This window comes from Notolepis coatsorum (assembly GCF_963971535.1).
Source record: "Notolepis coatsorum genome assembly, chromosome: 2".
Taxonomy (NCBI): Eukaryota; Metazoa; Chordata; class Actinopteri; order Aulopiformes; family Paralepididae; genus Notolepis; species Notolepis coatsorum.
Window position 1 is genome coordinate 228823978 of NC_140166.1, and position 24976 is coordinate 228848953.

Sequence of the window (24976 nt, forward strand, 5' to 3'; positions counted from 1 at the left end):
TCTCCAACTTGTGCGAGTTGCAGTGATCTCCTGGTTGTTCCCCACCTAGGTTATCTAACTATTGCACTGCTGCAACTAGAAACACTGGCCTGGCCTGCTTCTAAGTTCAGTGGCCTGACTGCATATTTATATTTTTTTGGAAATCATCTGGCGACCCCCCCCCCGCGGCGGGTTGCGACCCCCACTTTGGGAACCCCTGTTCTATAGTAGTGCTGCTTTAATACTATGATATTTTGTAATTCTTTCTCTGAATATAATATAATAATAATATAATATAACTACATCCTACAGAGGAATGGTATAATCATAAAACACACCAGTTCTCTCAGCTGATGTTCTCTCCGGTTCTCTCAGGTTCCTCCAGCCGGTGCAGAAGATTGACATGAACCTGACCGACCTGCTGGGGGAGCTGCAGAGGGACCCCTGGCCCGTCACCCAGGGCAAGAGGCCGCTCCGCTCCCTGGGCGTGGCCCTGTCCATCGCCGTGGGGCTCCTGGAGGTATGGATTTGGCTTGTTGTTGTTGGAGTTCTATCTAGTTTCACTTTTTAATAGTCCAGTCATTATATGAAAAAACCTAGGACAAATTGCAACAGTAGCAAACTCAACTGATTTTGTATCCTCATTATGTCCTTAGTGAGGGAAAAAAAGTCCCAAGGAATCCCATCATGGGAAAGTTTTGAAAACGACCTATATATATTCATATCGAAAAATGCCTGTTATAACATAGTGGTGAAAATTTTACTTTTAGATATCACTATAAAAACTCACAAGCTGATTACACACACAAAGACAAGAAAAAAAGTCAATCACAACTTCATTGAATTATTCTGTTTACTCATGCAAATCACACATTATCTTATTTGATATGCACCAATTAGCATACACGCCAGAACTAATCAAAACATTTGATAAAGAAATTTTTTTCTTCTTGGAATATTAGTAGATAGGCTCTGTGGAGCTCAGTCCACGAGGATGGGGCTCAAGGGTTTATGTCCGTGGGGATAGGTCCATGGAGATGGGTTTTTTTTATAATAGGCGGAAATTACATATTTGTACAGCATGCAAACCACTACATGATTCTTGCACAAAACGACATGGGCTTAACATAAATTTGGTATGTCTGTATAGGGGAGGCTTGTAGGTACCCATTTCCATTAACATATATTGAGGTAGAAGGCCAAGGGACCATTTGAAAAATGGTGATGGCCATATTTCCCTCCCCAAAAAATCGTCTTAACTTTGAATAATTAGGTATGTAGCCCCCTTTCCAATGAGGTAACATGACATGGTTGGTCTCATTGGAAACCCGAGGTTGTCTAGAATCAAATGGTATCTTTACTTTTGAGCTACCTCAAAATTTGAACGCGTCACAATCTCTGAAAGACAGTGATCCTGTCAGTGATCCTGCCAGCAATCAAGTACATTGAAAAAAAACACATTTCCCATGATCGGATTCCTTGGGACTTTTTTTCTCTCACTAAAGACATATTGAGGATACAAAATCAGTTGAGTTTGCTAATGTTGCAATTTGTCCTAGGTTTAGCCTAATTCTGGCCTATAATGACTGGACTATAAGGGCACAGGTCTGGTTCGATGAGAAGACCGATGGACGCTTCAGTTTGTCCACCTTTGGTCCCTACTTCTCTTCTCACTCATTCGTTGTCTTTCTTCCTCTCCTCTCTCTTTATCTCACCTTTCTCTCCTCTCTCTCTCTTTCTCTCCTCGCTCTCTATCTCACCTCTTCTCTATCTCACCTCTCTCTTCTCTATCTCACCTCTCTCTATCTCACCTCTCTCTCTATCTCACCTCTCTCTTTACCTCACCTCTCCTCTCTATCTCACCTCTCTCTCTCTATCTCACCTCTCTCCTCTTTATCTCGCCTATCCTCTCTATCTCACCTTTCTCTCCTTGCTCTCTCTTTCTCCATCTCCCCTCTATCTCACCTCTCTCTCTACCTCACCTCTCTCTCCTCTCTCTCACCTCTCCTCTATCTCACCTTTCTCTCCTCGCGCTCTCTCTCCATCTCCCTCTCTATCTCACCTCTCTTCTCTATCTCACCTCTCTCTCTATCTCACCTCTCTCCTCTTTAGCTCACCTCTCTCCTCTCTATCTCACCTTTCTCTCCTTGCTCTCTCTCTCTCTCTCTCTCTCTCTCTCTCTCTCTCTCTCTCTCTCTCTCTCTCTCTCTCTCTCTACCTCACCTCTCTCACCTCTCCTCTATCTCACCTTTCTCCCCCTGCTCTCTCTCCATCTCTCCTATCTCACCTCTCCTCTCTTTCCTGTCTATCTTTCTCTCTCTCTCCTCTCTCTATCTCATCTTTCTCTCGCTCTGTCTCCATCTCTCCTCGATCTCACCGTTCTCTTCTCTCTCTCCCATATCCCACCTTCTCCTCTTCTCTCCTCCTTCCTGTCTATATTTTTCTCTCTCTCTCCTCTCCCACCTTTCTCTCCCTCTTCATTCTCTATTTATTGTGATTTGAATGCTTTCTCTCTTTTCTCCTATTTTCCTTGTTTGCCTTTTTATTTTTCTTGGTAAACGTTGCTTTGTATAAACTCTCTCTCCTTTGCTCTCTCTCTCTCTCTCCTCCCCCTCTAGTGTACGTTCCCCAACACGGGGGCTCGTATCATGATGTTCATCGGGGGCCCATCCACCCAGGGTCCTGGCATGGTGGTGGGGGACGAGCTGAAGGCGCCCATCCGCTCCTGGCACGACATCGAGAAAGACAACGCCAAGTTCATGAAGAAGGGCACCAAGGTACTGGACCCCCCCCCCTGTTGATTTAACATCCATACTGCTGTCCTTCTGGTCTCTCCTCTGTAACAACAGTGACATCACCAGGGGAGAGACTGTGCGTCTGTGCTGCAGTGTACGACCCACCAATGGTTAATTTCAATGGTTTTTTCTAGTTGTATCTGTGCTGCACTAAGGCTGTCCTCGAAGCCTGTTTTCGGGATTAGAACTTCGTCAGGGTTTTCCGAACGAACGTTCAAACCTGCGTTTTTAATTCAAAAAAAATTCAAAAAGAAATTCAAATCTTTTTATTTTTTTTGAAAGTATGGAAGGAGCTGATTGTGTGGCCACGACTCCACTTATATAGGAGCGGATGTAGGTGTGGCCAGAATGGATAAAGGGATAGTTCCAATAGAGCAGAGCGTAAAGCTATACGATCTATAACTATGCTAGGGATGCCCCGATTGATCGGCCAGCGATCGGTATCGGCCGATATTCACTGAAATAGCTAGATCGGGTATCTGTAAAAAAAGAAAAAAAATCTTTTTTTATATAAAAAATAAATAAAATAAGAAATAACAATTCAGTACATTTATATCTGTGTTCATTTGTTACATTTAGTTTCACTAAGTTAGGAAAGTAATGCTTTAGGAAAGTAATGCTTTAAGTCAAGCCTGATGTTGCCTTGCACAAAATAATGATCCCAGTCTCTTCCACACAGTGAGGCATACAGTTTATTAATTGAACAATGGGTATTTACATTTACATTTAGTCATTTAGCTGACTGTTCTGTACGACAATTCATCAGGAAGGGCACAACTCTATCATCTGAGTAACGATGTTGGTTACAATGGTGGTGCTACGGTGTAGGTTAGTATATTAGGACAAGTGCATGACAGTAAGAGTAATAAGTAACTAAACCAAAAACGATCGGTATCGGCAGTGTATCGGCCGATATGGCTCATAGAAGATCGGTATCGGTGGCAAAAAACGTGATCGGGCATCCCTAATCTGTGCTGCAGTGTATGGCCCGCCAATGGTTACATTCAATGGTTTTTAGGGCTGTACAGTGCGAGATAGTTGTATCTGTGCTGCAGTGTATCTTCACACCCGTGGTCCTCTGCTAAATCACACCTCCAATATTTACTGTGTGCACCGCAGCCGGTGTTATCTGTCAACCACACATCTGCTGTGTGTGTGTGTTACTCGTGTGTTCAAACTGCAATACTGAACATTACAGATGTTACAGCTAATACATCAGATGTGGTTGTTGTTGACGAGGACAGTAGAGAGCTCACCATTTTAGAAGTAGGATGTAAGTCTGGAAGACGCCTTTCTTACCAAGGTTTTAAAGAACCAACTGATCCAGGAAGCTGTTACACAGCTTGGGTACAAATTAGTGCTGTCAGGCGATTCAAAAAATTAATCTAATTAATTACAGGATTTGTAATGAATTAATCTAATTACCGGTAATCGCATTTTAATCGCATAACCATTTTAGGCCTGATATTTTATATTCTATAATCATATTTCAAATTGCATGTGTCCGGATGGCAGAATTCGGTACTGTATCTACAAAACCTTCTGTTTAATCATCTTCCCTTTATTCATTTGCTTAGATTTTTCAGGTCTGGTCAATTTTAGCATGGTGTTATTCACAGTCAAAGATAAAAAAAATAATTTAATTGATATTCTCATTGTGGTTCATTACACTTTACTCAAGCCTAGTAACATACACAGTATTTCTGACACTGGGAATACATTCCCTGAGATCCATAGATGTCCCTAGAATCAGATACCAAGAACATGCAAATGGACCATATTAAAAAAAAAATTGTGTATATGTTTATTCTACGTTCTTATGGAATGAATGAGATTAAAAAATATATATATATTATAATTTTTTTTTAATTAATTTTGAGTCCATTTTCATAATGCGCTAATTTGCTGTGTAATTAATTAATCTAATTAACGCGATAAACTGACAGCCCTAGTACAAATGTAAACGGCTGGTGTTCATATATTTGGAAGTCTAGTTACTGTCAACAGACTAGTTGTGAGTGAGCTGCAGGTGGCAGTAATGTCCTAACCAAAAGCGAAGGCATTGGCAAAATCCTGCTCTATATCTGTGATGATTGGAGGAGACACTGCTTCCTGTAATCCATAGACTCGGGACTAGATGTGTTGCTTTGAGATCGCAAAGGTTTGTGTCGGCCTGCCACGATAACACATTTTGCTGGGCGATTAATTGCCCCCGAAAATATCGCGATAAGCGATATTATTGCGACCGGTTTAGAGAATTTTTTTGAGAAATTTATTTCCCAAAACTTTTATTTTGAAGCCCACCGCTCCGTCTTTTCCGGTTTAAGACTTTTATTTTGAAGCCCACCGACCGGACCGGAAGTATTGTTGTGATTATCCTAGCCGACAACTTGTCTCGTCCGATTGTGTTTTTTAGTTTTAACGTTAGCTACTAACGTTAGATGCAGCTACTACAGGCAATCAACGATGAGGAGGAAGCGTCAAAGCAGTATATAATAGAATAGCTGTGGTGCGTAGGCACTGCAGCACGACTCGAAAACGACCCGTTATAATACATTAATTCATGTTTAACTTGTCCCCGTGTCCAGTCCTTTGACTAGCCCCACCCGTTCATTGTAAACAATGATGCATGTAATTGTATTAACGTTATTCTGTGTTATTCTAACGTTACACTACAAATAACGCTACTTGGTTAAAAGGAGCAACACTATTGAGAAATGTAGTTAAGCTATGTGGCGTTGCTACTGCCCCACGGAGCTCCCGTGCTGTGCTCTGTAGTAACGCCAGCGGCCAACCCACACGGAGAGAGACTGCAAGGGGCACTGGTTCCGCCTGAATGAATGAAAACTTTATTTAACAGATTGCAGAATGGGTAATACAGTACGGCTCAATACATACAATTGTTAAGGGGATGCAGACCAGAGAAAGACGTTTGTCTTGTTTCCATCAGGGTCCCCCATTTTCAATTCATATAGACAATCATTAAAACAAACGCGCAAATAGCAATTAATCGCGCCCGTCAAAATCATTGCATTCATTTTAATTATCGCGGCAATTAATCGATTTATTGCTTATCGCGGCAGGCCTATTTGTGTGTCTATTATAGTTTTGTGTTCAAGGAGTTTGGTCTAACATGTAAACACAAATAATAATAATTATCTTTATTTGTATAGCACCTTTCATACAAAAATTGCAGCTCAAAGTGCTTCACAACACAAAAAAGACAAGGCATAAGCACATAAAGTGCAGACATATAAAATCACAGTTTCTCACATTAGGATCTAACATCCCAACAGGCCATCTTGTTTATGGTTTGATTCAGTTAAAAAAAATAGACAATAATAAAAAGAGTAAGATAGAATAGACAGAGTAAATAGTACAATAGTGCAATAAAATAGAATAGAATAGACATAAAATGAGCACATAAAGTGCAGACATATTAAATCAAATTTTTACAGTGCAATAAAATAGTTCTGGATAAATAAACAAATAGAGACATTAAGATATGTGTGTGTGTGTGTGTTCCAGCACTACGAGGCGCTGGCGACCAGAGCGTCCGCGAACGGCCACATCATCGACATCTACGCCTGCGCTCTGGACCAGACGGGCCTGCTGGAGATGAAGTGCTGCTGCAACCACACGGGGTAAGAGATGATGCCCTGATTAGATAAAGTGCTGCTGCAACCACACGGGTAAGAGATGATGCCCTGATTAGATGAAGTGCTGCTGCAACCACACGGGGTAAGAGATGATGCCCTGATTAGATGAAGTGCTGCTGCAACCACACGGGGTAAGAGATGATGCCCTGATTAGATGAAGTGCTGCTCCAACCACACAGGGTAAGAGCTAGGGGTGGGAATCACCAGAGGCCTCACGATATGATTGTATTGCGATACTAAATATATTGCGATATGCTGAGTATTGCGATATTAATATTGCGATATATTGCGATTTATTACCTTTTTTCAACTGCAAAGTAAAACTTTGTCAACATGTTTTATCTATTCAAATAAAGTTCAGTCTGTTCATCTCACTTCAATAATTTTTATTGCAGAACGTGGTATTTTCTCAAGCAGACAGATGTCAACACTGTAATCTGTGTTGCATGTACCTGACAAACTGAACTGTTTGTATTAGTCATATTCCAACTTAACTGAATGCACACGTGTGTGTGTGTGGACTACTGTACTATTACAGGTATTGAAATGAACAATGCAACTTCCTTATACAAAAAAAATAAAATACAAAGAAAAGTTTTTTTTTTGTATTTTTATTTTTTTTATATATATTATTAAATATCGATACTTGGCGTCCCTGTATCGATACAGTATCGCCACGCAACGTATCGCGATACTACTACATATCGATTTTCCCTCCACCCCTAGTAAGAGATGACTCACCGATTAGATGAAGTGCTGCTCCAACCACACGGGGTAAGAGATGCACCGATTAGATCCATCCGTGTCGGCTAACCCACAGTAACGAGGCGGACTTGCTCCTCTTTGACAATTGAGACGTCCACGTTTTCAATTCAACCAATCGGGTTTCACACTAAATACAATGTGTGGTTCGAACTCGTCTCAAACATGTGTTTTTTGAATTTCTTAATTTCTATCCATATTGATATTAACTCTGTGTGTTACTGTGTTGGTCCATATTGATATTAACTCTGTGTGTTGGTCCATATTGATATTAACTCTGTGTGTTGGTCCATATTGATATTAACTCTGTGTGTTGGTCCATATTGAAACTCTGTGTGTTTGTGTCCTATAGGGGCTACATGGTGATGGCAGACTCCTTCAACACTTCCCTGTTCAAGCAAACCTTCCAAAGAGTCTTCACTAAAGATGTCCAGGGAGCCTTCAAGATGGCCTTCGCAGGGACTCTGGAGATCAAGGTATTATTAGCATTATATTGTTCGTATTGTTAGCTCTGTCCCAGTTACCATTGTCTGGGTAGTAGTAGTAGTAGTAGTAGTCAGCGGACAATCAAAGCTTCCTTGTGTTCATGTTGTCAACCTGACTCAGGCTTTATTGAACAATGACAAGAGATTGATTTTATACAGATTTTCTTACGTAAACTATTACACTCCTTGACTGAGGCTTTAATGAATAATGACCAAAGGATACTTGTTTCCATGGAGACAGTTTGCAACGTGTCTATTTATGTGATGTTTTCTTGTTTTCTTCTTGGCCGTCACTAGGACTTCTAGGTCTATAGTCCTTTGTATAGCTAGCTAGAGTTAGCTTGTTTATGTTCGCTAATGTTAGGGCTAACAGCAAAAGAGGGATGTTTAGGATTAGGAGGACTAGGAGGACTTGATTGATTGAAAACGTTATTAACAGATTGCAGAATGGGTACAATACAGTACAGGGACTGGACTGAGTATGAGTTCCTTTGACTGAGTAACATCATTAGATTAGATTAAAATGTATTGTCATCATACAGTACAACCAAAAGAAGTTTGGCATCCAACCAGAGTGTAAATGTAACAGTAAAGTGCAATAGTAATATATAATGTACTGGTGATTAAACTGGGCATAAAATATATAAATGAGTACTACTGAGTGTAGTGCTAATCGGATGTATGTACAGAGTTGTTGTATAATATGTACAGTGATGCATGTATAAAGACAGTATGGTCGTAGTCATACTGGCCAGCAGCGTAACTAGTGAGAGTATGTAAGGGATATGTACAGATATAGATGTAGTATCTACAGATATGTAAAAGGTTTATTAGCAGGTATGTTCAGACAGATGTGGATATATATATATATATATATATATATAATAGGGTATATATACAGCATTATTGTACATCCTATCATACAGAGTTATATGGGTTATATGCAGGTGTATATAGGAGGATTATATGCAGATGGATATGGATATGTATATACATGCAGTAAATGTAAATATCTATTGTATATATTAATGTGGGCAGATGTACTCAGTCCAGTCCAGTCTCCTATTTGCAGACGTGCAGACAATAAAATGTGCCGGAAGGTATGGGTTCTCACCTATCTCGATGTGATTTATCTAGCGATATCCACTGCACGAATTTGAGGTGTTAATGAAGCCAGCATAGCAATCTGGGTAGCTGTGGTGGAGAAGATAAAGGAACGCATATAAATTTGTGTGGATGTATAGTCCAAGTGGGGGTCCTGAGGGGGGATAGGGGGGGGAGGGAAGGGGAAGGGAAGAGCGAGGAAGAGCGAGCAAGAGCCTATGTATTGTATTTATTATTTTTATGTCTTTTAATTTACATTCATTCTGATTTAATTACTGGACTGTCATTATTGTTATTATTATTTCGGTTATTGTCCTGTGATTTATCATTGGTTATTACTGTTACTGTATTGTTTGTCTTGTTTCATGTTAAAAAAGGGGAAAATAAAAAACATTTGTTCTATTTGCAGACGTGGTCTTGGAGGATGTGTGACTGAGCTCTTGGTTTGTTTTCAGACATCTAGAGAGATCAAAGTGTCGGGAGCCATCGGACCCTGTGTGTCACTCAATTCGAAGGGGCCCTGTGTGTCTGAGAACGTGAGTCATAACACACGCACACACACGCAGACACACACACACACACACACACACACACACACACACACACACACACACACACACACACACACACAGACACACACACACACACACACACACACACACACACACACACACACAACCAAAGGATCGTACTATCATCATACCCAACAACAGATAGGCATGTTGAGTCAAGTGGGGGCTCATTCCTCCTCTTCCACTCTCTCATCTTTCTTCCTCTCCTCTCTCACCTCCTCTCTCTCTCTCTCTCTCTCTCTCTCTCTCCTCTCTCTATCTCCTCTCTATCTCCTCTCTCTCACCTTTTTCTCCTCTCTTTCATCTCCTCTCTATCTCACCGTTCTCTTCTCTCTCTCTCTTGTGAGACAATGCACGGTCCCTGACTTGTGTGTGTGTGTGTGTGTGATAAAGCGGCTTGTAAATATTCTCCTTTTCCATCAAACCGCTCACTAGAATATATTTCTTACAACATTTTAGGCCAGAAATAGGATATGGAATCTCTCTCTCCTCTTCTTTATTGACATGGGAAACATACGTTTACATATCTCTCTCTCTCTCACTCTCACTCTCACTCTCACTCTCACTCTCACTCTCACTCTCACTCTCACTCTCACTCTCTCTCACTCTCTCACTCACACTCAAATGGGCTTTATATACATGGGAAACATACGTTTACATCTCTCTCTCTCTATCTCTCTCTCTCTCTCTCTCTCTCTCTCTCTCTCTCTCTCTCTCTCTCTCTCTCTCTCTCTCTCTCTCTCTCTCTATTAAATTAAAATGGGCTTTATTGACATGGGAAACATACGTTTACATCTCTCTCTCCTCTCTGCGTGTGTCCCTACAGGAGATAGGTACAGGAGGAACATGCCAGTGGAAGATCTGTGGTATTGACCACAACACCACGCTGGCCATGTACTTTGAAGTCGTCAACCAGGTACGAGTTCTTACCATCTATCTACTCACACTTGACTCTCTGTGGCCACTTTGTGCTAATCTCCTCTCCTTCTGCAAGGGTGCACGTACTGGCTGTTTGATGACACCATCGCAGCCCCCTCCCACACACACACACACAACAAAGAATGTGAATTATTCCACCTCACTGTTATTGCTATTTCTGGTACATACATATATATATATATATAATATATGTATAACTTGCCACTAGAGGGCCCCCTTGTCAGCGACAGTGGCTCGGGAGGTAGACCAGTCGTCTGGTTCCCAGTTTGATTCCCGGGCAGTGTGTCCTCATTGAGCAAGACACGATGAGTAGGTTGGCACCTTGCATGGTCGCCTCTGCCATCGGTGTGTGAATGTGAGAGTGAATGGGTCAAATGTGAGGAACAAATTGAAAAGCGCATTGGATAAAAGCGCTATATAAATGCAGCCATTTACCATTTGTGAGCTAAATTAATTAGAAAAGGTGATGGAGGAGGAGAATTTACTTTTAATATATTATATATTTTTGGTAATAATTGTACCCCTGCACTGAATAACCATAACATAATAATAACTCTGATTTAAGTGTTTTTTTTATTTATTTTGGTCAGCTCATGTATTTGCAGTTGTAAAGTCAATCAAAAAAGTACTCAACCTCTACTGTCTTTAACTATGAATGAACACAACACCAACTTACCATCTTAGATAATAAAGTACTCAACCTCTACTGGGTTTAACTATGAATGAACACAACACTCTAACTCACCATCTTTAGATAATAAAGTACTCAACCTCTACTGTCTTTAACTATGAATGAACACAACACCAACTTACCATCTTAGATAATAAAGTACTCAACCTCTACTGGGTTTAACTATAAATGAACAACACTAACTTACCATCTTTAGATAATAAAGTACTCACTATGCATGAACACAACACTCTAACATACCACATTTAGATAATAAAGTACTCAACCTCTACTGTCTTTAATTATGAATGAACACAACACTAACTTATCATCTTTAGATAATAAAGTACTCAACCTCTACTGTCTTTAACTATGCATGAACACAACACTCTAACATACCATATTTAGATAATAAAGTACTCAACCTCCACTGTCTTTAACTATGAATGAACACAACATTCTAACATACCATATTTAGTTAATAAACTACTCAACCTCTACTGTGTTTAACTATGAATGAACACAACACTCTAACTTACCATCTTTAGATAATAAAGTACTCAACCTCTACTGTCTTTAACTATGAATGAACACAACACTCTAACTTACGTACTCCGATGTACTCAATTGTCAAGGATGTTTCTCAATGACATTTTCTCAAAATATTGCTGATCTCTCATGGACTTATTTAGTTGGAATTAGTAACTTGACAGTTTGACAGAGATACGGAGATAACCTAGACTCTTTATCGGATGACGACGACATGACAGAAGTCTAAACAGTTTGTGTAAACTGGCGCGAGACATGTAGGAAATAGACCTGTCTCAAAACCCTGCCCCTTTTCTTGATCCTCCAATCACAACTGTCGCTTACCTCGGACAAACCAAGTTTGTCCGAGGTAAGCGACAGTTGTGATTGGAGGATCAAGAAAAGGGGCAGGGTTTTGAGACAGGTCCATTGGTCCACGGCGGTACGCCCGACTATGGCAGGGCCTTTAGTCTGTAAATTCTGTGACATCAGTTAGTCTGTAAATTCTGTTTTGTAGTGACATCAGTTAGTCTGAAAGTTATGTGACTTCAGTTAGTCTGCAAGTTATGACTTCAGTCTGTAAATTATATTCCACAGTGACATCAGTTAGTCAGTAAGTTCTGTTTTGCAATGATATCAGTTCTATTTCACAGTGGCATCAGTTAAGTTAGTCTAAATTCTATTTCACAGTGACATCAGTTATTTTGCCCTCTCATTGAAAGGAGATGTCAAGTTAGTATCATAAATACATGAAGCTTTCAAATGTAAGATGATCAGATGCTGTGTGAGATTAACATTGGTCTGGATGTTTTTGAACCACTAAAATTAACTGAATTGTAGCAAACTAGTTGCATTATTTGTTTGTGGACTAGCTAGCTTTACATTTACATTTAGTCATTTAGCTGACGCTTTTATCCAAAGCGACTTACAAGTTCTGTACGACAAGTCATCAGGAAGGGTACAACTCTATCAGCTGAGTAACAATCCTCATCAAAGTGTTGCGTGTTACAGTGTAGGTTAGTTTAAGTGCATGACCGTAAGGTTAGTTAGGGTTAGATCTTTTTATTTTATTTTATTCATTATTTCAGATAATGGTTGAAGAAGTGAGTCTTTAGTCGACGGCGAAAGATTGGATGGGATTCGGCTGTCCTAACTGGGGTGGGTAGTTCATTCCACCATTGTGGGGCAAGGACTGAGAATAGGCAGCTTCTCTTTGATGACCCTCCCGGAGCTCGGATAGGAGTAGCTAGCTTTACAACTACTGACACAACTGACAGACTGACTGATCAGGGTAACAGAGTAGATTATGCAAGGTACAGGGAAGCAGATTGGATATCTGAAACCGGTTTGATTGAGTTGATATCCAGCAGGGGGGATGAATATGAAAGGGCTTTAGTCGTCATTTTAACAACAACAATAACAACAACAACAGCAGTTCTAGCATTATGTGAAATTTTACATCAATATACTGTACCTTCTGTTTAAAAAAATATATAATACAAGGAGATTGAGATACAAAATGTTCATTGTACTGGATCTTTAAATCCTTGTGATGGCCTGTAGTCTTCACTTGACTCTGTTCTGGAGCCTGTGTCTTTAATAGGCGATGATGAGGATGATGATGATGATGATGATGATAGAGTTCCGCTCTGTGTGAGCTCTATTGATTCTATTGGTTTTCCTTGCTGTTTGATTCCCATTGGTGGAGAGGTCTGTGAGGGCGTCACCTTGGTTTCAGGTGTTGGTGGTGATGATGATGATGATGAGGATGGTGAAAACGATTGTGTTGATGGTGATGAAGAGGTTGGTTTGCTCCCTGTGGTTGGTGTTGATGAAGATGATGGTGATTCTGGGTTGTTCCATGGTGGCGGTGGGGATGATGATGAAGGGGATGGCTTAATTCCAGGGGATGATGACTGTGTTGATACGTTTGGTATTTGTTTGGATACAACTGGTGCTGCTGATAATGATTCATTTGGTGTGTTTTCTGATTGCGGTGTTGATGATGCTTGTGCAGGTGGTGGTGGTATTGACGGTCTGGGGGTGGTGGAGGTCTTGGGGGTGTCGCTGGACATGCTCAGGGGGAGGGTGTTGCTCTGTGGGCGAGACTCGGACGGCTTCCCTGAACACCACATGACCTGACGCAGCTTAGACAGGCTCCTCCTCAGGGCCGACCTGTACCTCCTGAGAGATGGAGGGGTGGAGTAAGACGTAGAGGGAGTGAGAGAGAGAGAGAGAGAGAGGAGGGGTGGAGTAAGACAGAGAGGGAGTGAGAGAGAGAGGAGGGGTGGAGTAAGACGGAGAGGGAGTGAGAGAGAGAGAGAGGAGGGGTGGAGTAAGACCGAGAGGGAGTGAGAGAGAGAGAGGAGGGGTGGAGTAAGACAGAGGGAGTGAGAGAGAGAGAGGAGGGGTGGAGTAAGACGGAGAGGGAGTGAGAGAGAGTGGAGGGGTGGAGTAAGACGTAGAGGGAGTGAGAGAGAGAGAGAGAGAGAGGAGGGGTGGAGTAAGACAGAGAGGGAGTGAGAGAGAGAGGAGGGGTGGAGTAAGACGGAGAGGGAGTGAGAGAGAGAGAGAGGAGGGGTGGAGTAAGACCGAGAGGGAGTGAGAGAGAGAGAGGAGGGGTGGAGTAAGACAGAGGGAGTGAGAGAGAGAGAGGAGGGGTGGAGTAAGACAGACAGAGAGGGAGTGAGAGAGAGTGGAGGGGTGGAGTAAGACGGAGAGGGAGTGAGAGAGGATGGGTGGAGTAAGACGGAGAGGGAGTGAGAGAGAGTGGAGGGGTGGAGTAAGACGGAGAGGGAGTGAGAGAGAGAGAGAGGAGGGGTGGAGTAAGACAGAGAGGGAGTGAGAGAGAGAGGAGGGGTGGAGTAAGACAGAGAGGGAGTGAGAGAGAGAGAGAGAGGAGGGGTGGAGTAAGACGGAGAGGGAGTGAGAGAGAGAGAGAGGAGGGGTGGAGTAAGACAGAGAGGGAGTGAGAGAGAGAGGAGGGGTGGAGTAAGACAGAGAGGGAGTGAGAGAGAGAGGAGGGGTGGAGTAAGACCGAGAGGGAGTGAGAGAGAGAGAGGAGGGGTGGAGTAAGACAGAGGGAGTGAGTGAGAGAGAGAGAGGAGGGGTGGAGTAAGACGGAGAGGGAGTGAGAGAGAGTGGAGGGGTGGAGTAAGACGGAGAGGGAGTGAGAGAGAGGATGGGTGGAGTAAGACGGAGAGGGAGCGAGAGAGGAGGGGTGTAAACAGAATGGAAAATAATCAATACACGTCTAAAGACAAAGACGAGGGATCCTAAAGTAAAGTTGAAATGCCTCATAGGGAGAGGAGACCAAGAATTATGTTTATGTTTTTATGATTAGAGTTTCAGTCATCATCTCTGTTTGTCATCATCTGTTTGTCATCTCAGTTTCAGTAATAATCTCTGTTTCAGTCATCAGTTCTGTTTCAGTCATCATCTCTGTTTGTCATCTCAGTTTCAGTAATAATCTCTGTTTCAGTCATCAGTTCTGTTTCAGTCATCATCTCTGTTTGTCATCTCAGTTTCAGTAATAATCTCAGTTTCAGTCATCAGTTCTGTTTCAGTCATTTTTCAGGACACGTGATGCAAGGCTTCGTCCTCACTGCAGCCGACCAGTGGGAGGCATGGTCTAGCAATGTTCGAGATAGTGGAGGGGAGAATTGAAGGGTAGAATTGGCGAGGCGAAATTGGGATGGGAAAAAAATAGAAAATAAGGAGAAAAAGTGGATAAAAAATAAAGAAATAGGGCTAGGGTAAAAATAAAATAAAACCTGAACTACTATCCCTTTATAAAGTGCGGCGGAAACCAGGTTTTCCATCCTCATAAGATATCCTCAACTAAAGTGAATATTCTGATCCTATGTCCTGTGTGATGCATGATCTGCGGGTTGTTGTTAAAAGTATTTTTAAACGTTTATGTCTGCGGCCAGAATGAGATCTGTGTCATTGTGGGACCCACCGCACGCTTCCACGATATCTAATAAGTACATTGTACTCACGCCTGAGTCATGGAGCTGACCCAGGGGTTCAGTGCTGCGGTGGACAGCACCAGCCAGGTGGAGAAGGCAGAGGCTGCTGCTGGACTCTCACGGCCCGTGAAGGTCTCGTAGAAACACACCGTGATGTACGGCAGCCAGCAGACCAGTAGACACACTGAGGAGAGGAATGGTCATATTAATATTAATAGTAGTAGTAATGGTAGTATTAATATTAATAGTAGTAATAGTAGTAGTAATGGTCATATTAATATTAATAGTAGTAGTAGTAATGGTAATATTAATAGTAGTAGTATATTAATATTAATAGTAGTAGTAATGGTCATATTAATATTAATAGTAGTAGTAGTAATAATGGTAATAGTAATAGTAACAGTAATAGTAGTAGCCGCATATATTTAACTGTAGTAATAGTAGTAATATTAACAGTAATAGAAGTAGTAGTAATATTAATAGTAGTAATATTAACTGTAGTAGTAGTAGTAGTAATATTAACAATAATAGAAGTAATAGTAACAGTACTGGATGTAGTAGTAGTAATATTAACAGTCATGGAAGTAGTAATATTAGTAATAGTAATATTAACAGTTAGTAATAGTAATTGTAATGGTAAGAGTGTACTGGGTTTAACCCCACTGGGCCCCAAAAACAAAACACTCGTTTTGATATGGAAATAACAAAACATGGGGATTGAACTGCTCTTCCAAGATGGTGCTTCTGAATTTACTTTCACATTCGCACACTTCAGGGCATTGATCCATCACACGACGCGGACGGAGATGAAAGTTATCTAGAAATAGATATCTGATCTAATACATCTATATTAGGGATGTCTGATATTAAAATGTAAAATGTGATATCGGAAAATATCGGTATCGGTTTAAAAACAAAAAAAAACAATAACAATATTTGTTATATATATATATCCAGTGAAATTATTAGTTACCTGAAATTATTCAGTTTTTTGGACGGGGAAACCCTGCATATATCGGTATCGGTTGATATCGGTATCGGAAATTAAGAGTTGGACAATATCGGAATATCGGTATCGGTAAAAAAGCCAATATCGAGCATCCCTAATCTATATATATTAAATAGTTTTACTGTGTACTCAGACCCATATCCCAGACCAGTATCTATATAATAGTATATATATTAAATAGTTTGACTGTGCTTAACGGGCCTGTCTAGCACATGAATGGCTTAACAAGAGAGCTAATGAACTATTTCTTGACTTCTCCTGTATTTTATACTTTATATAAAAGTACTTCAAATAATTAAATATGGGTCTTGGTCAGTATTGTATGAAAGCCACAATAGCTGACTTGTTTATTGTGATTATGGGTTTGACTGCAGTGAGGTCTTGTGGTCTGAGCTTTTTCTTGCTGTATCACTGTTGTGACCATAATCACCATGATGGTAAGAATATATCAGCTATACTGACTGAAGAATAGAAACACAACAGCTATACCGACTGAAGAATAGAAACACAACAGCCAGGGTTAGAAATTAACTTTTTTCTTCCAGGGCTTTTTTTGCCCCCCCTAATTGATTTTCAGGGGCTTTTTTTGTATTGCGTGGGCATTGAATTTTTATGATAAAAATGTACATAACAATTATAAAACATTGTCGACACTTACCATATGCCATTTTGTGGCTGCGGCTGTCTTGGTGGCGCAAAGCGCTGTATTTTTTTACAGTCTTTGTCCCTATGTTTGATAACATAATGTTAATGTCTCCATATATAGGGCTCTACGCGCTAATCTTTTTCCCAAGGAGCACATGTGCTCCTAAATAAAAATAAAAATTTAGGAGCACACAAAGAAATTTAGAAGCACAGTGAAAATTGTGTAACAGAGTTTATTAACAAACGATTTATTACATGCATATACTAGGGGGTATATACTAGGGCTAAAAACTAGGGATGTCCGATATTATCGGCCGATATCGGCATTAAAATGTGATATCGGAAAATATCTGTATCTGTTTTCAATTTTTTTTCTTTTTTTTATACATTTATAATAGTCCCCTCTAGTGTTGTCACGATACTGGAATTTCGAACTTCGATACGATACCTTGAAAAGTATCGATATTCGATACCATTTTCGATACCACGGGGAAAAAGGTTCAATCTTAAAATGTTTTTTTTTTTTTTTTTTTTTTTTTTTTATATATATAAATAAATGTTGCTTTTGTTGCTGGTTGATTCTCCTCAGCTTCTCTCTGGTACTATACGAGAAGATAAGATATAACAATTTTAAAACCCTTTGTTTATCTTTAGATCACACATTTAAAAATAACTGTTCATCTCACTTCAATCATTTTTATTGCAGAACATGGTATTTTCTCAAGCAGACAGATGTCAACACTGTAATCTGTGTTGCATGTACCTGACAAACTGAACTGTTTATTACAGTCATATTCCGACTTAGCTGAATGCACACGTGTGTGTGTGGACTACTGTACTATTACAGGTATTGAAATGAACAATGCAACTTCCTTATACAAAGAGAAATTTAATATTTTTTTGATGTATAATTAAATATCGATATTTCGGGAAATGAGTATTGAAACCGTTTTAAATATTCGGTAATATTGGTATTTTTGACAACACTAGTCCCTCCCGACAGGTGACCACAGAACGCCGGTACAGTTGTTAAATGTCCACAGTAGTTGTAAAAAACCCGACCAGTGGATAAGATAAAAGGGTCTAAACTGACCTGCGGTCGCCACCATCACTATGGAGCTCTTGAAGTAGTTGTTGGCGGGCACGTAGAAACAGTGCTGGTCGTTGCACACGAAGGTCCCCCTCCTCGCCTGCTTCCTCGCCACGTAAACGATGTACCCATACAGGCAGCACATGGTCAGGACCGGCGCCGCCATCCCCACCGCCACGAAGAGCACGTCGAAGCCCCGGCCGGACGGACCGAGGAAGCTGGGCGCGCAGATGAACCTGGTGGCGCTGTAGGCGTAGCTCCCGAAGCCCATCAGCGGCAGCGCGGCGTTCAGCGGGCAGTACAGCCACACCAGCGCCAGGACCAGCCGCCGGCGCCGGGCCGTGCACACGCTGCGGTAGCGGAGCGCCCAGCGGATCTCCGTGAACTTGTCGACGGTGGCCCAGGTCAGCGAGTGGACGGAGGACGTCTGCAGCAGCACGAAGACGAAGCCGCTGCCCTGGCAGAGGGGGCCCTCCTCGCTGGGGCGCCGCGGCTCGGAGGAGGCGGCGGCGGCGCAGTGGGACAGGCTGTTGTGCACGCCGAAGGGGATGGTGGAGAGGCCCAGGGCCAGGTCGCTGAGGCTGCAGCTGAGCGTGAGGCCCAGCGTCTCCGCCGTGCGGAGCTCCCGGTCCACGACCACCAGCAGCAGCAGCGCCAGGTTCCCCAGGACTGAGCCCACGCCGGAGAGGACCATCAGGGCGGCGTAGACCGCGCACACGGCGGTGTCCATCCCCCCGCTGGGATCACGAGTCTACAGACCCGGAGGAAGCATGTCTGCGAGCCGAAACGTGTCGTTAAATGTTGAAGAGGGAATCGAAACGTCGCAGCCTTGGCCAGTTGACGAGCTGATCTGATGTGATGGTCTGCAGGCCTGGACGAACCCTAGTCAAGACCGACGCATCAGGCCACCCATGTAGCTCCTTTTTCAGGGCTGGACGAAATGGAGCTGAGCAGAAACATCTTTTAAATATTACAGATAGAAGTAGTAAAGAAGGGAGGGCATGTTGTATTATTTCATCTTCGGATTCAAGACTTGCCCCCTGGTCCAAGTCACAGCGCCATTGTAACTGCCAAGTCAATGTAAAGTGATGTGCGATTTCCCTTTTTTTTCTTTTTTTTTTACCTCACAGAACCGGTATTGCATGTTTTCCGAGTCACGGCGTGGAGCGATTGTTCGCACGTGTGAGCAAGTAGTGAAAATGATGTTGATCCTACAAAGCTTCCATTAAGGACCGGCTGCAAGTATCTTCTCTATCTCAACCTATTGTTTACTTTCCAGCTGTGTAAACATCTCGTCTCGACTGAATGGAGTTCCTCTTGAAACGGAGCTGCTGTTCACAAGCCACTCCTTCCAGTAGTATTAGTAGATATTAGTAGACAGAAGCCAACTCCTCCCAGTAGACGGGAACTGCCCACAGTTTGCAGCAGCTTCAGCCACAACAGGGCAGCTAGTTGCCCGGAAATCCCATTGAAGAGATGAAAGGGGTGTGCTAATCCAATTTGACACCCACGTAAAAAATGTTGTCTTAAGGAAAGAAAAGTAGGGCCGTCAAAATTAATGCTTTAACTTTGGAGATTAATTTAAATTATTTAAAGCATTAAAATAAATTAATCTAGATTAATCTATGGAGTGAAAAATCTTCCATCTCAGCGCCGCGGATATAAGAAAGAGGTCTAGCTGAGTCAATGTTGATGGTTTTGTTGAACATTTGTATTTCACAGGAGAGAAACTGTATTCAAAGAAAGCTATTAAAATAGTCTTTGAATCTAAATATACTTTCTTTGTGTTGATTTTACATTCATTCCATGATTTTAATCAAGTAAATATCTGTTACAAGCTTCGGTCTTAAGTAGAAAAATGCTATTTTTAATCTAGATTAATCTAGATTCATTACAGAAAATTGTGAGATTAATTAGTTAATTATTTTTAATCTATTGACGGCACTAGAAAAAAGATTTATCCGATTGTTTCCTGCGGTTGAAAGCAACCGTCGTTGATGTCGTCCGCAGGGCTTCAGTCAATAGACATCCTGTTAACTTATTGAAGAGAGACCGTCAGCGGAGGCAGGGCAGTAAGTGCACTGAGCTCGTCTGCCTTCGCTCAAATTAAACGACGGTTAGTTCCTGTGAGTGTGATGATGCCCTCGTAGATAATGTCTTTTTAAAGAATTAAATGAAATCCCAAAAACGTCTAAAATAATGAATACATGAATAAAGCTGCTGTTTTATCATTCAAGAGCCATCTTCATTCAAAGCGAGCTTCTCCCAGTTTTGTAGTAGTATGCCCATCCTTCGTCCGGTGAAATGTGGACCGCAAGGAATTCATGTTGTGAGCGTGTTCTCAGCTCGGAGATTAATAATTTTTTGAAGAACTAGGACAGAGAGAAATACCTTCTTGAAGTTCCTATGGCTAAGAGAACGTTTCTAGGATCAGGAGAAATCCTTTTTCGAAGTTGGGACCAAGATAAATCCTTGTTTGCTGTTCGTTGAGATCCCCTTCCCTCCAAGTTTAGAGAAGAGGTTGGCTACTAGGGTGATGCTCATGTAATGGGATGGTGATGTCTTGGAGATGGGTCTATTATCTGTGTGTGTGAGAGCAAAGTTTTCCCTCGAGACTCCGTTGTCGTGACGCATCTTGTCAGTCACCTGCTGTGACAATGAGAGGACTGACGTGCACATGCACACTTCAAGTTCAAGTTTCTTTATTAGTTGTCATACAGAAGTACAGAATACTTTTATACAACATGCTTCTTTCTGTTACGCTCCAGTAGACACAAGTGTTCAGTATGTACATATGTACAATGTTCAATGCAGAATAGAAGTAACTGAGTTACCATACAATATACTATACAATATACATATACTATATAGTGCAAAGCAGAAATGGGATGAGGTACAATTTAGGTACAATTTACAGTAAGGTGTAATGAGGTATGGGTTGTAGTGCAAATCCTTTACCAATAAATATAAAGTACACACACACACACACACAGACAGACAGACACAACATTCTCTTTCTCTCTTGATCACTATCCACCTCCCTCTCTCACCAACAGTAAATAGAGTCAGTATTGCTATTTGAGATCCGGACTCTTCTGACTGGAGCGTCAATCAATCAATCAATCAATCAATCAATCAATCAATCAATCAAAGTTTAGTTAAAAAAGAAAACATTAGTTGTGTCATGTCCTCCATGTTGTGGTTATTACATCCTTTTAAGGTCATAGATACTAATACCACCTCTCTCTATCTTTAGCTCTCTATCTATATTCTTTCTATTTTCCATCCTCTCCCTCCTTCCCTAGATTCTTGTTTCTCTCACTTTATCTTACCCCCTCTCTCTCTCACTCTCTTTCTCTCTCTCTGTCTCCCTTCCTCTTCCTCTCTCCATATCTCGTTCCTCTAAACTAAAAGGCTCTGCCCTCAGAGCTACTATGAGAACAGAAGCATGTTAATGGTGTTACTGTAGACGGAGTAGATGGTAGACTACAGACGGATAAGAGATGGAGGCTCTGATTGAGCCACTAAAGACAAACAGTGGGAGCAGGAAGGAGGGAGGCTACAGAGGCACACAAAGAGGAGGGACACCGAGAGGAGGGACACTGAGAGGAGGGACACAGAGGAGGGACACTGAGAGGAGGGACACGGAGAGGAGGGACACGGAGAGGAGATTCCTGAACGATTCCCAAGCAAAGAAATTTGGCATTTTTTAGGGCTGACCTTCGATTGATTTTGGAATTCGAAGCTTCGGGGCTGAGATTCGATTTTAATTCGAAGCTTCGAAATTAAAAAAAAAGTATAAATATTTTATTTTTTATTATTTTTTTTGTTTTGTTGTGGGACTTGTACAGCACTTTGTTCAACTTTGTCAGTGCTGTAAAGTTTAAACCTTTTTAAATCTTAGACAAACTAAACACTTTGCTTCCATGAAATATTGTAAGCCGTCATTTGAGGCTTTATAAAAGCAGCACAATGAACACAAATCTGTCAGTGCAGAGGCCGACCTCATCTTAAATAACAAACAGCATTGCTTGTTGTACTTAACAAAGAGAGGCAGAGTTGATTTTGAAATCGAATTTTATTTTCATATTCGAATCCCATGCCCATCGAACGAAGCTTCGAAGTATTTAAGACAGCCCTAGAATTTTTCCATATTTTGAATGACTGATGATTTTTCTTGTACCGTCGTAGGCCTAGGAAGAACGTAGCTACCAGGGACGACGGCGCTAGCGTTAGCTCCGCGGTCAGACGGGGCTTGACGAAACGCATCCGCAGTTGATGCTGTGAGGCATTGCAAGATATAAGCCAATTAAAAAGATGGGGGCGGGCTTTGGAGCTAATAAGTTAGGATGTGAATTAACGGGGCATTGGCCGAACCTGGGGCGTGTCTCCTCCCACTGATCCCGTCACAGATGCACTCGCACCCTGTTGAGTACTGACTGTTTAGTCTAGTAGTAATGGGGGCTGTAGCTGGGGACTCTGCCCAGGAGCTAAATAGAAACTTGTTATAATGTGAGTTTCTCCAGATCTCTCTCGGCAGAGCCTGAGGTGTGGTCATATCCCCACTCAACTCCAACTCACGGTTCAGACTCGCCAACAGAATTTAAACACACTTCTGCAAGAGGGGCTCTTTTGCCTAGAGGTCCCTGTTTCATGGCATTACAGATTCTACACTTAACTTGATACAACTTAACTTAAAGCCAACATTTTTGGGAGATTAGTTTACCATCTTCTCCAGAGAGAGAGACAAGAAGATGGATACCAGTTTCCTCTCTGTGCGTTCAGTAGACATCTATCTGGCTGCATGTTAGCCTAGCTTAGCACAATGAATGGAAGCGGACATGACCGGTTAGCCTTTAATACAACTCAACGTACAAACTACAGGACTAGAGGTAACGTAACGCTGTGCATGGTTTTGCCTACAAACGTCATCATTGTTTACAAACTGTAGAAAGGTCTATTGGGCTGCACGGTGTGGCCAAAGTATTATACTCTGATTCTTTTTTTAAGTATTCGTATGTGAGATGACTTATGATTTCCCGTACACAGAGTCCAAAAACGGAACCGGCTAACTCGACCCAATCCTAACGGTGCATATCTCTGTACCATAACATCACACGCATTACGGCTGTTCCATTATGGCAAAAATCATAATCATGGTTATTTTGATTGATATTGAAATCACGATTATCAAACACGATTACTCGTCGATCTGAGAACATCATATGGCGGCCACCAAATGAGTTTGACCTTTCTTCTTCTCAACCGTTCTGTCATCTTCTACAAGCTTCCAGACGTTTCAAAATAACTGGAGAAATTCAATTAATCGTCCAGCCCTAACACACTCAGTGGATAAGTCGGTATGGAAACAGGAGCCCTGTTCGTGAATATATTTCTTCATCAGCGTATCGTCTTCGTAGCTCGTCTTCCTACCTGTACTGCTGTTGACGACGACAACTCCGTTCTCTCCCTTGGGGACATGACTCTCTCTCTCTTATCTGAGAGATTTCACCTATTAAATCCACTCCAGTCATGAGAGGAGAGATATAGAGGAAGAGGGTTTTTAATCCTTTAAGCCTCGGAGATAACGAGACAGCGGAGACCCAGATATTGTACGGAGTGGTGCAGCTCATTAGGAACCAGGACTCGGCGTCTCTGTTATTCCTGTGGTCGAGGACAGTCGGTTCAATCAATAGACTATTTGTGAACACACTCAATTCTCCAAGGGTTTGCTTTGCTTATTATATAACTCTTCAAGCGTATATAACTCTTATTGCGTAACACCCAGGTTTTACCACCTAAATCAAAATGTCGATTTTTGGTATTTGTTGTCTGCGTAAATAATTTGTTGTAGCACAACTAGAAATATTTCTAAAGGTGTTGTGTTGTTCTCACTGTAGCACAACTAGGAACCTTTCTAAAGGTGTTGTGTTGTTCTCACTGTAGCACAACTAGGATTTTTTTTTTTTTTTATATATATATTGATCTTTTTCCCCCTCCATTTTCCTCCGATTTTTCTCCCATCCCAATGTTAGTCGTATGCCAATTCCCAATCCCCTTCCTGGTCGCTGCGCACTTACCCCCCACAGTGAGATCATCTGGGAGAGTGGAGGCTATCACGTGCTTCCTCCGACACACGTCCAGCCAATCAACCGCTTCTTTTCATCTGGCAGCGCGGATCCTCCCTGAGAGGGCGTAGCGTGTGGAAGGATCACACTATCCCACTCAGGTCCTATCCGCGCTTAGCAGGCGCCCCGACCAAACTGTAGGAGTCGCTGTTTACAACGACCCGGACCCACCCCGCCAGCTTCTCCCACCCTCTAATACTGCCAATTGTATTAGTGTGAACGGCCAGCCAAGCTGGTGACAACCCCGGAGCTGTGAGCTGGATTCGAACAGGCGAATCCAGCTCACAGCTCCGGGGTTGGTGACGAACGCAATCTCCGCTACGCCACCTAACCGCCTAACTAGGAACCTTTCTAAAGGTGTTGTGTGTTTTTTCTCTCTGCAGCACAACGCTCCCATCCCCCAGGGCGGTCGCGGGGCAGTTCAGTTCGTCACCCAGTACCAGCACTCAAGTGGACAGAGACGCATCCGGGTCACAACCACAGCCAGGAAGTAAGTACACACTCATTCATACACACATGGCACAAATACACATTTGAAATGTTTATTTATGTCCACATGAACAGAAGTACAAGGAGGCCTCATACAAAGGACATAAACAATGCGAGTGCAGTCAGAAAATTATGAAAGAACAGTCAGGTA

At 42.0% G+C, this 24976-nt stretch overlaps 2 protein-coding genes across 2 annotated transcripts in view; one reads left to right on the forward strand and one right to left on the reverse strand.

Annotated features, from left to right (window-relative positions):
• The window catches only part of LOC311222861 (protein transport protein Sec23A), a 72715-nt gene that overhangs the window by 31927 nt on the left and 15812 nt on the right, over positions 1-24976 (forward strand). Inside the window, exons 12-13 of the mRNA XM_084307500.1 lie at positions 10183-10272; positions 24720-24826. Coding sequence (XP_084163626.1) covers positions 10183-10272; positions 24720-24826 — 197 coding nt within the window. The remainder of the gene's footprint in view (positions 1-10182; positions 10273-24719; positions 24827-24976) is intronic.
• Positions 13228-18938, reverse strand: LOC311248893 (adenosine receptor A3; the record flags this gene model as incomplete). Its single annotated transcript, XM_084338122.1, has 4 exons — positions 13228-13342; positions 13528-13677; positions 15495-15648; positions 18212-18938. The coding sequence occupies 4 exons, from the start codon at positions 18936-18938 to the stop codon at positions 13228-13230; spliced, it is 1146 nt and encodes a 381-aa protein (XP_084194248.1).